This window comes from Olea europaea, unplaced genomic scaffold (genome assembly GCF_002742605.1).
Source record: "Olea europaea var. sylvestris unplaced genomic scaffold, O_europaea_v1 scaffold601, whole genome shotgun sequence".
Classification (NCBI taxonomy): Eukaryota; Viridiplantae; Streptophyta; class Magnoliopsida; order Lamiales; family Oleaceae; genus Olea; species Olea europaea.
This window is the reverse complement of record NW_019264357.1, coordinates 172,349-187,773: the sequence shown is the minus strand read 5'-3', so window position 1 is coordinate 187,773 and position 15,425 is coordinate 172,349. Positions and strand designations below refer to the sequence as shown.

The following is a 15,425-nucleotide window of genomic DNA, read 5'->3' as shown; positions in this document are numbered from 1 at the left end:
AGAAATAATCTTCAATTGGAGTATGTAACGTTTACAGTGTTGGGATCTTGTGTTGGTTTTATCATGCAATTGAACGAGCTATTTAACCTTATATTTGGTTTCTAAATTTGTTATCTTAATGTGTATTTGAAAAAAATTATAATTTCGGCTAAACATTAATTTTAATCACATATTCATAAAATTTATATTATTACTCACTTATCCATCAATCATTTTTTATCACCTAATAATTTCAATAACTTATAATTTTATCCAATAATTTCTTGGAAAATGAACAACACAAGCTAAAATTTATAATTTATTTCTGTTGTAAAATAATGAGATAATTATTGATGATTACTTAGTATTATCATGATACATGGATAAGTCGTATCTATAGTTTAGAAGATCTATTTTATTCCAATTATAACTCTTATTTTGAACCCTATAAATATAGGACATTAGTTCATAATAATATACAATTGAGTTTTAACTCTTTATTTCTTCTATTATCTTCTCTCTTCCCTTTAATTTTATAACACGTTATCAGCACGATAACTTAATTTTTCAAAGTTTGAAGAAGGTAGTAATTTTTTAATCATAATTATTTATCACATGTATCAAAATTAATTTGATAACACGTGAATTTTACATTGGAATCATATTATTTCTGTAGAAGTGATTACGTAACCTGTCTAAATTTGTCCCTTGACTCTGCCGCCCATTATTGCATAGACACAATGGTCTATGGTTAAAGCAAAAATAACATATTCTGCCACCCATTATTACGTGACCTGCCTCAATTGTTTGTAATTGTTTAAATGTAATTCTTTTGTTAACTTATTTTAGCCAAAGTTTAGCATGCAAAGGTAATGATTACTTTTCACTTCAATCATTTTTTTTTATTAATGTCATATCAGTGTATGAATTCATTTGATCTATGTTATTCCATCAATTTTTTTTCAAGAATTATTCATGTATTTTCTCAATTTATGTGCAAGACGGGAATTAATATCCAACAACACATATTTCAATAAAATAAAATAAAAATTGTGTAATGATTTTATATTATTACACGTGTAACTGTATCTGTTGAAGCAGTATTTGTCATTCAATTAATTATCACGTTCTATTCTTTTAATACTAGTATAATTTATGAATTTAGCACTTTATTTATTTATTATAAATAATTTGTTGTTGCTCCCGAAGTAGCACGACATTATAATTAATATTCTCGAAAAATATTATTCACTCCTGAAGAGCATAAATTATATTTTTCAATATTCCAGAAAAATATTGAAATATTGATCTTGAAAAAATAATAATAAAATACGTGCTCCTGAAGTAGCATATGTTTCGAAGAACATATTATTTTAGCATTTATCTTTGAAGGAAAACACGTAACTTATGTCATATTGATATTGACTACTTGATTAATTATTATATGATGTTTAATCATATTTTTCGAAACTAATTATATTTTCTGTTACTTTATTATGTAGTTAATCAAATGGCAAACATCACAAAACTTGAGTTTGCTGCACTTGACATCTCTAGCAAAAACTATTTATCATGGGTACTTGATGCTGATATCCATCTTGTCTCAAAAAGGTTTGGGAGAGATAATAAAAGAAGGAAATAAAGAACCCCCGCAGGATCGTGCAAAAACTCTCATCTTCCTTCGTCATCATCTTCATGATAGACTGAAAATTGAATATCTTATTGAGAAAAATCCACAGGTTCTTTGGAAAAGATTAACTGAAATATTTGATCATCAAAGGACTATAATCCTTCCCAAAACCCATTATGAGTGGATGCACCTTCATTTGCAAGACTTCAAAACTATTAGCGAGCACAATTCTGAATTGTTCAGAATATATTCAAAATTGACATTGTGTGGAGAAAAAATCACGAACGAAGATATGTTGAAGAAAATTTTTTCCACCTTTCACGCCTCGAATGTGTTCCTGCAGCAGCAATATCGCGAGCGTGGTTTCAAGAAGTACTCAAAACTTATATCTTGTCTGCTTGTTACTGAACAGAATAATGAACTGCTGATAAAACATCATGTGTTCGTCCAACTGGTTCTGTACCATTACCTGAAGCAAATGGTACTGTATTGCCTGAAGCAAATGCAATATCAAGACAAGGACGTGAACATAAATGTGGATTTGGACATACACGCAGAGTAAACCATTGACGAAATAATCAACAAAGTTATCAACAACAGTGCAACTATTTCAAAATGTACAAAGTAAATGAAAGTAGCACACCTAAGAAGGTACATGAAGAAAGTTGTTTTAGATGTGGAATGAAAGAGCATTGAACACGTAGCTATTGTATGGCAAAACACCTTGTGGATCTCTACCAAAAATCATTTAAGGGAAAGGTAAAAGTGGAGACAAATTTTGCTGACTATGATAGTCCAATTGATGTGACTCATTTGGATGTATCTGATTTCTTTGCTGATCCAAATAGAAATATTGACCATTTGATTGGGGGTGGTGTGATGAAAAATATAGATTAGTTTTTTTTTCTAGTATTTCCCTTTATTTTAGAAATTTAATTTAAAATCTGTTTTTACTTTTCACAAAAATTTTGAACTTTATTATCTATCGTTAATTTCACAGTATTAATTATGCTTATATATTGAATTTAAATTCAAGTTTTTTAAAAAATATATCTATTTTGTTATATTGATAGATTCATGATAGATTGTCAAGACACCTGCTTGATTGATAGTGCAACTACACATACTATTCTTCAAGACAAAAAATATTTTTTTGGACTTAACATTAAAAAAGAATAATGTCAATACAATATCAGATACATCGAATATCGTTGAAGGCTCCGAAAGAGCTTGTATTATTTTACCAAATAATACAAAATTATATATTAACGATGCACTTTATTCTAGCAAATTCAGAAGAAATTTGCTTAGTTTTAAATATATCTGTTGCAATGGATATCATATTGAGACGACATAAGAAAATAATATCGAATATCTTTATATAACTTCTTTTGTATCTGGTCAGAAACAGATAAAAGAAAAACTTCATGCACTCCCATATGGCATGTATTCTATATTTATAAAAATGGTTGAATTAAATAATGTTACGAATTAAATAATGTTACGACTTGAACATCCAGGAGTTATAATGATGCGTCGAATAATAAACAACTCACATGGACATCCTTTAAAGATTCAGAAGATTGTTTTACCTAATGATTATCCATGTGTAGCTTGTTCGCAATACAAATTAGTCATTAGACCTTCAACTACAAATGTCAATATTGAATCTCCAACTTTCTTGGAAAGAATTCATGGAAATATATGTGCGCCAATACACCCACCAAGTGGACCATTTCGTTATTTTATGATATTAGTTGATTCTTCCACTAGATGGTCACATGTTTGCCTACTTTCCACTAGGAATGTAGTATTTGCTGGACTACTTGCTCAAATTATAAAATTAAGAGCACAATTTCCCGATTACTCAATTAAAACTATTCGCCTTGACAATGCTAGTGAATTTAGTTCACAAGCTTCGACGATTATTATATGTCAATCGGGATTGTAATTGAACATTCAGTTGTCATGTCTATACACAAAATGATTTCACAGAGTCGGTTATTAAGCGTCTACAACTTATTGTTAGACATTACTTATGAAAACAAAAATCCCAGCTTCTGTTTGGGATCATGTCATACTACATGCTGCATCATTGGTTTGTATTAGACCAACTGTCTATTATCAATATTCACCTTTGCAACAGGCATTTGGTTGTGAACCTGATATTTCTTACCTACGGGTCTTTGATTGTGCTGTCCAAGTTCCTATTTCACCCCCTTCCCTCCCCCCTACAATGTACTAAAATGGGTCCCCAACGAAAACTTGAAATTTATGTGGGTTTTGATTCACCATCAATTATTAGGTTTCTTGAACCTTTAACACGTGATTTATTTACTGCACGTTTTGTAGATTGTCATTTTAATGAAATGACTTTCTCAACTTTAGGAAGGGAAAAACTATATCCTGAAAAACAAGGTAAAATTTCTTGGAATGAAACAACTCTATCTCATTTTGATCCCTGCAGCAATCAATATGAGCAAGAGGTTGAAAAAATCATTCATTTGCAAAGAGTTGCAAATCAATTACCTAATGTATTTGTTAACACAAGAAAAGTGACAAAGTCATATGCTCCAGTAAAAAATATTCCAGCAAAGATTGATGTTTATGTAGGACAATCTATTGTAACAAATGAATCTCAAATACGCTAGAAGCGTGATCAACCATCTGATTCAAAAGACTCTATACCTCGAAAAAGAAAAGTACATAAGAAAAACCAACCAAAAATTTCGGAAGAAGTTACATTGGAAAAGATTGATCAATCGGATATTGAAAATACGGTTCCTGAAGAACCACAAGTATTCTAAAATAATGAGATTTCAATAAATTATATGTTATCTAATAAATTATGGGAACGAAATAATGTTGTTATAGACAATATTTTCGCCTTTAATGTGGATTTTGATATTATACAGAATGAGGATCATGAACCACAGTCGGTTAAAGATGTCAAAATAGAAATGATTTGCCAAAACGGAAAGAAGTCATACATGCGAAATTGAACTATTTGGGGAAACGAAAAGTGTTCGGACCTGTGGTTCGAACACCTGAAAATGTAATCCTGTTGGATACAAATAGGTCTTTTGTACAAAAGAGAAATGAAAATAATGAAATCACAAAGTACAAAGCCTGATTAGTAGCTCAAGGTTTCTCACAAAGACCAGAAATTGATTACAAGGAAACATATTCTCCTGCAATGGACACCATCACTTTTAGATTCTTAATTAGTTTGACCGTATCACAAAAGCTTGATATATGGGTTATGGATGTAGTAACTTCATATTTGTATGGTTCACTTGATAGTGACACACACACACACACACACACACACACACACACACACACACACACACATATATATATATACACATATATATATACATACATATATATATATGAAAGTCCCCGAAGGACTTAAGATAACAGGAACAAACGATACATGCTCGAGAACTATGTTCTTAATTAAATTGCAAAGATCATTATATGGATTAAAACAATCCGAACGCATGTGGTATAATCGCCTTAGCGAATATTTGTTGAATGAGGGATATAAAAATAACGATGTCTGCTCATATGTTTTCATAAATAAAACAAATAGTGAATTTGCAATTGTGGCAGTTTATGTTAGTGATTTAAATTTAATTGGAACTCCTGAAGAACTCAAGAAAACTACTGATTATTTGAAAAATGAATTTGAAATGAAGGATTTGGGAAAAATCAAACTTTGTCTTGGATTGCAGATTGAACATTTCGCAGATGGATAATTTGTTCACCAATCTACATATACAGAAAAAGTTTTAAAACGTTTTTGCATAGATAATGCACATCCATTGGCATCACTTATGATTGTTCGATCACTCGATGTGAAAAAAAAATCCATTTCGTCCACTCGAAAATGGAGAAAAAATTCTTGGTCCTAAAGTATCATATCTTAGTGCAATTGGAGCATTAACTTATCTTACAAATTGCACTCGACTCGACATATCTTTTTCTGTAAATCTCCTTGCAAGATTTTGCTCTACACCAACTCAAAGACATTGGAATGGTGTTAAACATATTTTTAGTTACCTAAACGGTACTATTGATTTGAGATTATTTTACTCTCAAAAGTCGAGATCTGTTTTAGTGAGATATGCAGATGCAGATTATCTATCTTACCCACATAAAATTAAATCACAAACAGGTTACGTGTTTACATGTGGAGGAACGACTATATCATGGAGTTCTGTGAAGCAATCATTGATAGTTATATCTTCAAATTATTCTGAAATTATTGCAATTCATGAAGCAGGCCGAGAATGTGTGTGGTTGAGAAACATGACCCATCATATCCAAGCATCATGCGGATTAATTTCAACAAGGGATAGTCCAACAATTTTGTATGAAGACAATGGAGCTTATATTACACAACTCAGAGAAGGCTATATCAAATGTGATAGGACGAAACATATTTATCCAAAATTCTTTCATACACATGAGCTTCAAAAGAATGACGATATCGATATCCAACAAATTCGCCCAAGTGTCAATGTGGTCGATTTATTCACAAAAGCACGGTCAACATCTATATTCAAGAAATTAGTTCATGAAATTGGAATGCGTCGACTCAATAATTTTCAGTAATCAACATCAGTGGGGGTAGCTATATTCTTTTTCCTTAGCTTAGATTTTGTCCCACTGAATTTTCCTAACAAAATTTTAATGAGGCAGCATTTATTTTTAGTACTCCAAAATAATTGTACATTTTTTCCTTCTTTTGATTTTTTTCCCACTGAATTTTTATCAAACAAAATTTTAACGAAGCAGTTATTGTACAAATAATCATCAAAGGGAGAGGGTTGTAAAATAATGAGATAATTATTAATGATTATTTAGTATTATCATGATACATGGATAAAACTTATCTATAGTTTAAAAGATCTATTTTATTCCAATTGTAACTCTTATTTTGAACCCTATAAATATAAGACATTGGTTCATAATAATATACAATTGAGTTTTAACTATTTATTACTTCTCTTATCTTCTCTCTTCCCTTTAATTTTATAACAATTTCAATATTATTCTCTTAATTTTCCCCTAAAATAATTGATAATTTATAAAAACAAACAACATTAATTGCATGGCACTATGTGGCCCTCGGATTTCACAACCCTAAATTTGATGCTTTAATACATGTTTGAGGTAGATTTTTTTGAGAATAATTAGCTTTTTGAATAATACGTGGTTAAAAATAGGAAAATTAATGTTTACACGTATAAAATTATTTTATTAAGAGAATATGTTAAAAATGAATTTGAGAAAAATAAATTTGAAAAAATATATACATACCGGAAAAGGACATAATTTTCTATGGTTCATTAACAATACTACATGATGTCCAGCAAGTGAAGCATGAATTTATGCCTGGAAGCTATATCATTATCTATCATGCACATTTTTAGGGCCTATTTGGGAGGGATTTTGAAAATTGATTTTTTGACCGTTAGGAGAAAAGTGGGGTCCACGTATGAAATAAGAAGTAAAATATGAAGGCTGGAATGATAAAATAACAATCAAAAAATTAATTTTTTGGACAAAAAAATCACTCCGAAACAGGCTGCTAATCTTTCCTTCATTGATCTAACTTGCAATTATATACACAATTAGTCCAGCGTATCCAACTTGCAACTTGCACTAAACGATAAAGATGATAAAATCTGATCCAATGACTAAACAAAACTAAAGGCATCTTATTATTCAAATACACCAGTTAGTTTATCAAGAGAATGCAACCTCAAACTTCTGATAATTTCACTGAATATTGGTGGGGTGGGTTGATTTAGGTGCACTTGCTCGAGAAAAGCTTTGAAACGGAGAACAAGCTGGAGCCAGATCGCAAAACTCAGCTGGCTAAGAAGCTAGGTCTGCAGCCGCGGCAGGTGGCGGTGTGGTTCCAGAACCGCCGTGCACGATGGAAGACCAAACAGCTCGAAAGGGATTATGATCAACTCAAGTCCTCATATGATTCTCTAGCGTCCAATTATGACTCCATTCTCAAAGATAATGAGAAACTGAAAGCTGAGGTAAAATCAAATATTGATGGAAACTTTTGTGATTTTTTCTTTATTTTTTGCCGGGTTACATTGGGTGGCTCTTCTGAATTGAAGAATCACATAGAAATTTTTTAATTGGCCGTGTCATTTCAAATACGTATAATTATCGTTTTAAAATTGTCGCAAGCTTGACCATTATTACAAGGTCACTCGATAGCAACTCTGAAAATGACTTTGGCATCTTTTGCTCTCTGTGCTCACACGCGTGTACATACATACATACAAATATATATATATATATATATATATATATATATATATATATATATATATATATAAAATACCAAATATGCACGAATGAGTGCATAATTAAAAAAAAGAATCTCACCTTCAAGCTCGACCATTGCCTTCTTAATCACAGGCTTGAACTTCCCTGCAAAACAGAACATGCTTTAAATGAGTTATCGAAACTAGATAAAAGAAATATCCAACGCCAACACCTATTCAGGATGAAAATGTTCCCTTACAAATTACAATTAACCCAACCCACTCGTTGGATAACTCGCAAAAGAATTAATGCTTCTAGGTGAATGTAAAGATACTTGACGTGAGAACAATCAGCATACCATGTCTCCTTTCAACATCCATCAAAGACGTCAATGCTGTTCCACCAACAGTCCATTCTTCAACTGGAGCAGCCAAGTTTCCCACCTGGATAGATAAAATAAGTCATATGAACACGTTAGCCTGATCCCAAATTGAGCTGTAAGATTTTTCCATATTAGCAGCTGAGGTGAAAGTTCTATTTCAAATTCAGTCCAGAATGAAGCTAAAACAACTAAATGGAGCCATATAGGGAGAAAGTATACGAGCAAAATCACATACCGATGATATCAATCCTGTCTTTCCACTTTCAAGCAATGCTCCAGCAGCATAACCCAAAGCATAACAATACGTGGCATCAAAATTAGATGGTAAACCACACCTTCCTTCATATCTGTAAAGGTGAAAATCACATCACAAGGAGATATTCAGTCTCATCAAATTTTCGGCACGAATATAATCATAGTACAAGCAGAAAGGCTCAGAAAAGGTGTTCGTATGTGAGAGAGAGAGAGAGAGAGAGAGAGAGATAGAGAGATAATAAATGACATCATTAGAAAACTTGTATTCAAATAATAATTACCCAAAAAAGTGGGACTGTCCTTTGAAATGGCCTTTATATACACCCCCTTGCTTCCTTAGCTCCAACTCAGTTTCAACCATTTGAATGAGCATTTTCTCTGTCTCAATTTTGGCAACCTGGAAGAGGATTAAACAATAACATATAACCCACCTACACACCAAGATTCAGAAATATGAATTTAAACATTTAAAAGGTTAAAGCATATGCCTGGACATTTCCATGTGGATCCCTTTCAAGCATCAATTGATCCTGGATTGCTGGAGGTAAAAGTTCAAAAAGCTGAAGAGACTTGGAATCAAGTTTCTTTTTCCAAAGACCAGCTTCATCAACAGTTTCATGGGCCAATATTTCATTCAGTTCTGCAATTAGATGCTGGACCTGTAAATCACAGATAAATATAAGCAAAACAGCACGGAAAACAATAGATCAAAGGAGGGGCAAAATAAATTCTGCAGAGAAATATATGTGTTATGGCCACGCTTGGAGGAGCCAAGGGGGACTATGAGAAATAAAGAAGTATTTCTAAAGAAAATCACAAAACATAATTTCACCTCTGGAATGAAATCTATAAGTCCTTCTGGGATGAGTATCACACCATAATTATAACCTAGTTCTGCACGTTTGCATATCACATCAGCAATGTTGTCTGTAACACTTTTAAGAGTCTGCTTATTTGCAGCAACCTGCAGCAAGATTATAACTACTTAAGAATGAAAACCTCAACGTAGGAAGTTCTTCATAAAATGTACAAGTATCTATTTAAAATCGAAACTTTAACCCTAAGATGCCTCTATTCATTATCTTTTTAATTTCTCAGTGTGGGCAATATGCTTCAAAACCTAGGCCAATTTCATGCTTTTAGAATTTATTTCACAATTCTAATAATCATAAGCTCACAAGATGAAAGGGAATTGTTCACTTGCCCCTTGTGAAAAGTATTCATCAATATAAATTTAAAATAGGTTAAAATAAACATATCTACACAACGTTCACCCAATTCAACATGAAAACTAGAAGGCAAAGGTCTTGGCATCAAGTATAGTTCCCACTCTCAGGTGATTGCACATGCTAGGCCTGGACTCCAGCCGGCATGTAAGAAGGTGGGTAAAAAACATAAATTATTCACCCATTGATGTTCGTCTTGTCTGTTTGTATATACCTTAAACAAACACACAAGCTTGTGTTCCATCCACACTGAAACAATATGAAATTGCACACTGCCTTCATATCCTAGCATATTAATTCAATGCAAGTTAACGTTCCTTAGATTCCTAAGAATGCTTTTGTCTCTCCATTCTTCTTAGCATATTAGTGGACCAAGCCTTAGAAGATTTCTTCTAGATATCTTTGACTGAGCTACAAAGATGCTGGAATTGCCTTTCTAACTAATTAGACGACTTTTGCCTTCAGTTTTTAGCTATCAAGTACGTCATAATCTTTAGGTTGTAAATCTTCATTTGTCTCTTAATAACAATCTCTGTTGACCTACATGTTAGTTCGCAATTGTTCCTCAAGCATCGCTTCTAGTTCCTTTTCCTTCCTTTTCGCGAATTAAACAATATGTCAAATACAAGTAGAAAAGANCAATTGTTCCTCAAGCATCGCTTCTAGTTCCTTTTCCTTCCTTTTCGCGAATTAAACAATATGTCAAATACAAGTAGAAAAGACGGAACTTAAAGCTCAAACAATCTGCTAATACACTTATTTTTCGATGGGAAGCTGCACTATTAAACTAGGTATATGGGAAGAGGAATGACAAATCAAGAAAGCTACCTCTTCTCCAATAAGAGTGATGTTTGGATGAGTTTGCAAAGCACATTCTAAGGTAATGTGTGAAGCAGCACGCCCCATAAGTCGAACAACTGGAAATATTTACACATGTTAATGCCTTTACACTTCTATACACATTAACGTTGTATTTGTCGCATAAAAAAATAATAGTACAAAAGAGTAGAGACAAATGAGTATTGATCGAAAAGAAAATATTGTCTAGCTAAGGGAGAATAGGTGGACTCATTTATCTGATAAATAGCAAATGAATCAAATTATAAATAAAGAGTGAGTCATTCAGTGAGTTTTCAAATATAGATGGAATGATGACGTAAGATCAGTAAGAATTAGATAAACAATCAAGAACAGCAAAAGAAATCACACGACAAGATAAAATTTGTCTAAATAATTCCATCAATATTTTTTAAATATCCACAAGAATTCAGATCCTAATGGAGGTATGTATCCAGTTTAAGAAAGCTGATGGTAAAAATGGTTCCTACAGATGTGAAACCACTAGTTATTAGAAAATTTCAAGTAATACACCACAGTCCCGAATTGCCTTCATCTTGACTTGGCCTGATTATTGATGAAGGAGTTCAGAAGAGTTTTACCCTTCCCCCCCTTTTTTAACAATTTAATTGTCTCTTGACATATGTCAAAAAAGCTAAGAGTCAGGCCATGTGTTTTTACTGCATATAAGTACAGAAGCGGGGATGCCATCAATAGTATTTGAGTAAGAACAATGAGAAGAAATGCTTATCTTAGCAAACTGGATATGGTTAGGAACATTTTAAGAAAGGAATGATGGCATTCAATTTCGGTATTCTTTTTCTGAAAAGAATAGGAACAGCTATGGTCTTAACTGTGATAGAGACAGACAAACAAGAACAAAGCCCTGGAATGCAAAAAGAATCATAACACCTTACTATCTTTGAATCTCAAATATAAAGAGAATATATTTTTGAATTCCATTAAGCTCCTTTAATATTAAAGTGAAGTGTTAAACATACAGCTGCAGGTGGCATGTGCACAGAAAAAATTCTCACATGGAAAATAGACGAAGGAAAACTTGGTTCTTTCCTATGTATATAACAAGAAGTAGTGCACTTACAATGGTAGTATTTTCCAGTTGAACGGGCATCTACCATGACATTTCCAATCATTTCAGCATATATCTGGACAAGTTGAATAGAAACTGCCAATTTATCACAAACTGCTTTCAAATGGTAAAAAATAACAAGATTCTTGACAAACTGCATGTGAAGTTGAATGGTACATTTAACTATTCCTCAAGAGGCATTATTCTTAAAATGGAATCATGAGAACAGAAGAGAAAGAATTTTGACAAAAAAATTTGCTTGGAAATTAATGTTATTTAAAATCTTGACCGAGTGTGAGACGAGAAGGCAGAACACACTTTAGGAATTTGACCAAGTATCTTTATATGTGGAAAAGATACTGTTACCATCAAGCAGGAAAAATAGGAGCTGCCAGTTTGATTTCACAGCTCCATATTAATAGGAAGTATGAATTGCCGCTGAGGAGGTTTTCATTCAAGGAAACATCACAACTACCTACTTCGTGATTGCAATCTTTAGAGTTGAATGCTAGTGATGATTAATATCATGCCAACAGCGTTGATTATTGGTTGTGAAACAGCTCCATTGGCATATTGTGGAAGAACTGTGGGACAATGGCCAAAAGGTGTTTGTGGAGTAAAATGCCAATGCAACCTGGAAGACATTAGCATTATTATCGGATGTAGATAAATTTATCTAAATTTCAGTATTTCTTTCACATTTTTCCACTTGAGTTGTACTCCCTTGTTCCTATACCAATTCTTGAATGTTAAAATCACCTTGCATGCGGTATCGAACCCAAAACTTGTGGGAACCTCTTTGCATTTCAAGTCACCGTCGATGGTCTTCGGACATCCAATGACCCTAGTTTTCAGATTTTTACTCCTGAAATATCACAAAAATAAAAGCTTAAAGTCAACGCAACAATCTATAAGCTAGAAAATCAATATACATAGCCAATTAGCCCTTGTTTGAGCCCCATTTTTTTATCAAAATAAATTCTTCAATAGTTATTTGACATCAATTCAGCCACACAATTTTCAATAAAATAATATTATATGTAAACGCAAAACCCTTTTTTTTTTTTAACCATACATTCTCCATCATAACATTATTTCAAAATGCATTTTTTGAAAAAAAATAAAAATAAAAATAAAGAGAAAGAGGGGGCTCAAACAACCCCTTAATGGTATGCCATTATAAAGACATAGATTCATAAGTGCAAATTGGAAAAAAAATAAAAATAAAACCAGAGGTGATGAGAAATTTTTATATGAAATAGAATACTTACCTAAAGTTTTCTGCTAGAAGGCAAGCATTTGTGTTTGAGTCATCTCCACCAATTACAACAAGCCCATCTAAGTCAAGCTTTAGTGCTGTTTCTTCAGCTTGTTTAAACTGAAATGAATTTTTTTAAGTCTCCCAGTCTCAAGGGGGGGAGGACTTATCCATATACAACTTTCGCAAGTAGAAGTAAACATACCTGCTCTGGAGTTTCAATTTTGTCCCTTCCACTGCAAATCATGTCAAATCCACCCTGATAGAAATACTTTGATTAAGATAGATGCTACTTAAATTAAATAATCTAGGCTTTCGCCAAATTAGCACACAATCATAGTCAAATATGTGAGATGATTAAATGGAAAGTCAAACGTAATTTAAACTGATACAAAAAATGGCAATTGAACTCTAATCTTTAATAATTCAACATGAACAAAGCAATTTCATCCCAGATGAAGTTAACCAAGTCCAGCCAAAAGGCAAAAAAGAATAAAACAAAAGCAAAACGATTGGAATGCTGCATAGAGAATAGAATGCATTAGGGTTTCAAATAATTTCTTTGCATTTAAATGAATCAGCATAATAATAAGAATATCATGTACATAAAGAAGAAAATACCTGATTTCTGTAAGGATAAATATACTCTGGGGTCAAAATCGCATATTTGCATTTCATGATCCCAGCTGGTCCACCTCTGAACCCATACAATATCGTCCCTTTGCAGCGCTCCTGCAAGTAATCTGTAACCCATAAATAAAAATTAGACCATTCAATTCAGAAAGAAAACATTTCAGTGCGCAAGCACAGACAGTGAAAACTAGAAGATCCTAACCAAAAATTCCAGAAATGACATTGTGTCCTCCTGGAGCTTGCCCTCCAGACAACACCACTCCGATCTTCAACCCTTGAACTGATGGGGTATCACTTGAAGCACCTGGTACTAACATTGCTGGTGGTTGTCCAAACATGGATGGAAACAATTTGGCAATCTCATCTGGATTCAACCAACAATCATCAAATTCAGTTTAGAGCACTGTTGGAGAGGCCGGAGAATGAAAATGTTTGCACCAAGATGGTGCTGGATATTAAATATCCAAGTTCAATCAAAAGATGTACGTTAACCCACCAAAATGAAACTTTGACCATGCATCAATCAGCAATCTCATAACTGAAATTTACTCTATTCTTCCAATTATTAGCCAAGAACCAAAATAAAAAGTCCATTTTCACGTTTATAGAGGCTACGATTATCCAGATCTACAAGCTAAACTAAATGAAACAAAATTTCATATTCAATTTCATTCAATACTCTACTTTCTTAGACCTCAACCAATTTCCATCATCTAGCAAAAGAATAACATTAACAGTTCCAGAGATCACGAAGTACATTCTCAGACCGGCAAATCTCAATAAATTAACACACACACACACAAAATGTTAACAACTTAATCCCTCAGTTCAGAACCAAAAGTAGTCGCGTGCATTTACGAGATCACAGAATGCGTTCATCAGCAGATCAACTTCCTATTTGTATGTTACATACATTACATCACGGAGCAAAGTACTTAAACATTGAGAGTGGGGGTATATGTGTATGCAAATGGGTAAATACATACCAGGATTGCCGGCAGCGGAGCTACGTGGTCCATCGACGACTTTGAAGGCGCTTCTGAGGACAGAGGGAAGAGGGAGAGGGTGATCGAGGCGACTGTTCTGTACTTCACTGTAGACGGAGGACTTGACGGTGGCGATTTCGCCGTTAGCAACCAAAGCAGCAGCCATCTGAATTTTTGGTTTTTGTACCAACAATAAGACTTCGGAGAGACCAACGTCAGATCTTTCGGGACAGAGCCTTTGTTTATAACTGAGTAGTAGTTGGGGGAGAAAGGATAAAGGGACCCTTTGGAAGCTTCGCCTAAAGAGAAGTAGTTGCGAACGAAGGGTGTTTTGGTAATTGTGTGTTAGATTTAGGTTTAATGAAGGTTATATTTTACCTAAAGCTAATTGGCACAAAACGTCCCTACTTTTCAAGTCTATTGTGGAAAACGTCCCTATCTTTTATTTTTTGGCATTTTTGCCCTCATTTCAACCTTTCTTTGCGCTGGACGTCCTTCCGTCCATATTCCGTCAGTTTTTTCGTTAATTAAAGGGTAATTGGCACAAAACGTCCATACCTTTCAAGTCTATTGTGGAAAATGTCCCTACCTTTCATTTTTTGGCATTTTTGCCCTCATTTTGCGCCGGACGTCCTTCCGTCCATATTCCTTCAGTTTTTCCATTAATTAAATACAAAAATACCTTTTTCTTTCCATAAATAAGGGTAAAATTATCCTCACCCACTTCACCCCTTTTTCCCGCCATCAACTTAGTCCATAAGTAACAGTAGCAGCAACATGAATCTGAAAATACTTTAAATGATTAAGTTAAATAAAGAAAAAATATCGTGAACACATTATATTTCA

General features: G+C 33.2%; 2 protein-coding genes across 2 annotated transcripts; one reads left to right on the top strand and one right to left on the bottom strand.

Annotated features, from left to right (window-relative positions):
• The first annotated feature begins 2,320 nt into the window (after window positions 1-2,320).
• On the top strand, window positions 2,321-7,779 carry LOC111389597 (homeobox protein pnx-like). The gene is made up of 6 exons (XM_023014524.1): window positions 2,321-2,480; window positions 3,605-3,633; window positions 3,756-3,847; window positions 4,161-4,233; window positions 7,435-7,674; window positions 7,759-7,779. The coding sequence occupies exons 1-6, from the start codon at window positions 2,321-2,323 to the stop codon at window positions 7,777-7,779; spliced, it is 615 nt and encodes a 204-aa protein (XP_022870292.1).
• A 71-nt stretch (window positions 7,780-7,850) lies between these two features.
• On the bottom strand, window positions 7,851-14,865 carry LOC111389596 (pyrophosphate--fructose 6-phosphate 1-phosphotransferase subunit beta-like). Its single transcript, XM_023014523.1, has 15 exons — window positions 14,580-14,865; window positions 13,796-13,957; window positions 13,582-13,703; window positions 13,166-13,219; window positions 12,974-13,080; window positions 12,462-12,567; window positions 11,715-11,778; window positions 10,604-10,692; window positions 9,382-9,513; window positions 9,038-9,208; window positions 8,831-8,946; window positions 8,530-8,641; window positions 8,271-8,355; window positions 7,989-8,077; window positions 7,851-7,895 (listed from the first exon to the last, which is right to left on the bottom strand). Exons 1-15 carry the CDS (start codon window positions 14,743-14,745, stop codon window positions 7,851-7,853), a joined length of 1,620 nt encoding a protein of 539 aa, XP_022870291.1. The 5' UTR covers window positions 14,746-14,865.
• Between the last annotated feature and the right edge of the window lie 560 nt (window positions 14,866-15,425).

What these genes read in the sequence shown, in the direction of transcription:
- LOC111389596 (XM_023014523.1), bottom strand. Translation starts at nt 14,745, where the DNA reads ATGGCTGCTGCTTTGGTTGCTAACGGCGAAATCGCCACCGTCAAGTCC. An exon ending in AAATTGAAACTCCAGAGCAG is followed by an intron (nt 13,081 to 13,165) that starts GTATGTTTACTT and finishes AATTCATTTCAG; the next exon opens with TTTAAACAAGCTGAAGAAAC. An exon ending in AGACAGGATTGATATCATCG is followed by an intron (nt 8,356 to 8,529) that starts GTATGTGATTTT and finishes TTATCTATCCAG; the next exon opens with GTGGGAAACTTGGCTGCTCC.
- LOC111389597 (XM_023014524.1), top strand. Translation starts at nt 2,321, where the DNA reads ATGGCAAAACACCTTGTGGATCTCTACCAAAAATCATTTAAGGGAAAG. An exon ending in TTTATGTAGGACAATCTATT is followed by an intron (nt 4,234 to 7,434) that starts GTAACAAATGAA and finishes GGGTTGATTTAG; the next exon opens with GTGCACTTGCTCGAGAAAAG. An exon ending in ATGAGAAACTGAAAGCTGAG is followed by an intron (nt 7,675 to 7,758) that starts GTAAAATCAAAT and finishes TCTGAATTGAAG; the next exon opens with AATCACATAGAAATTTTTTA.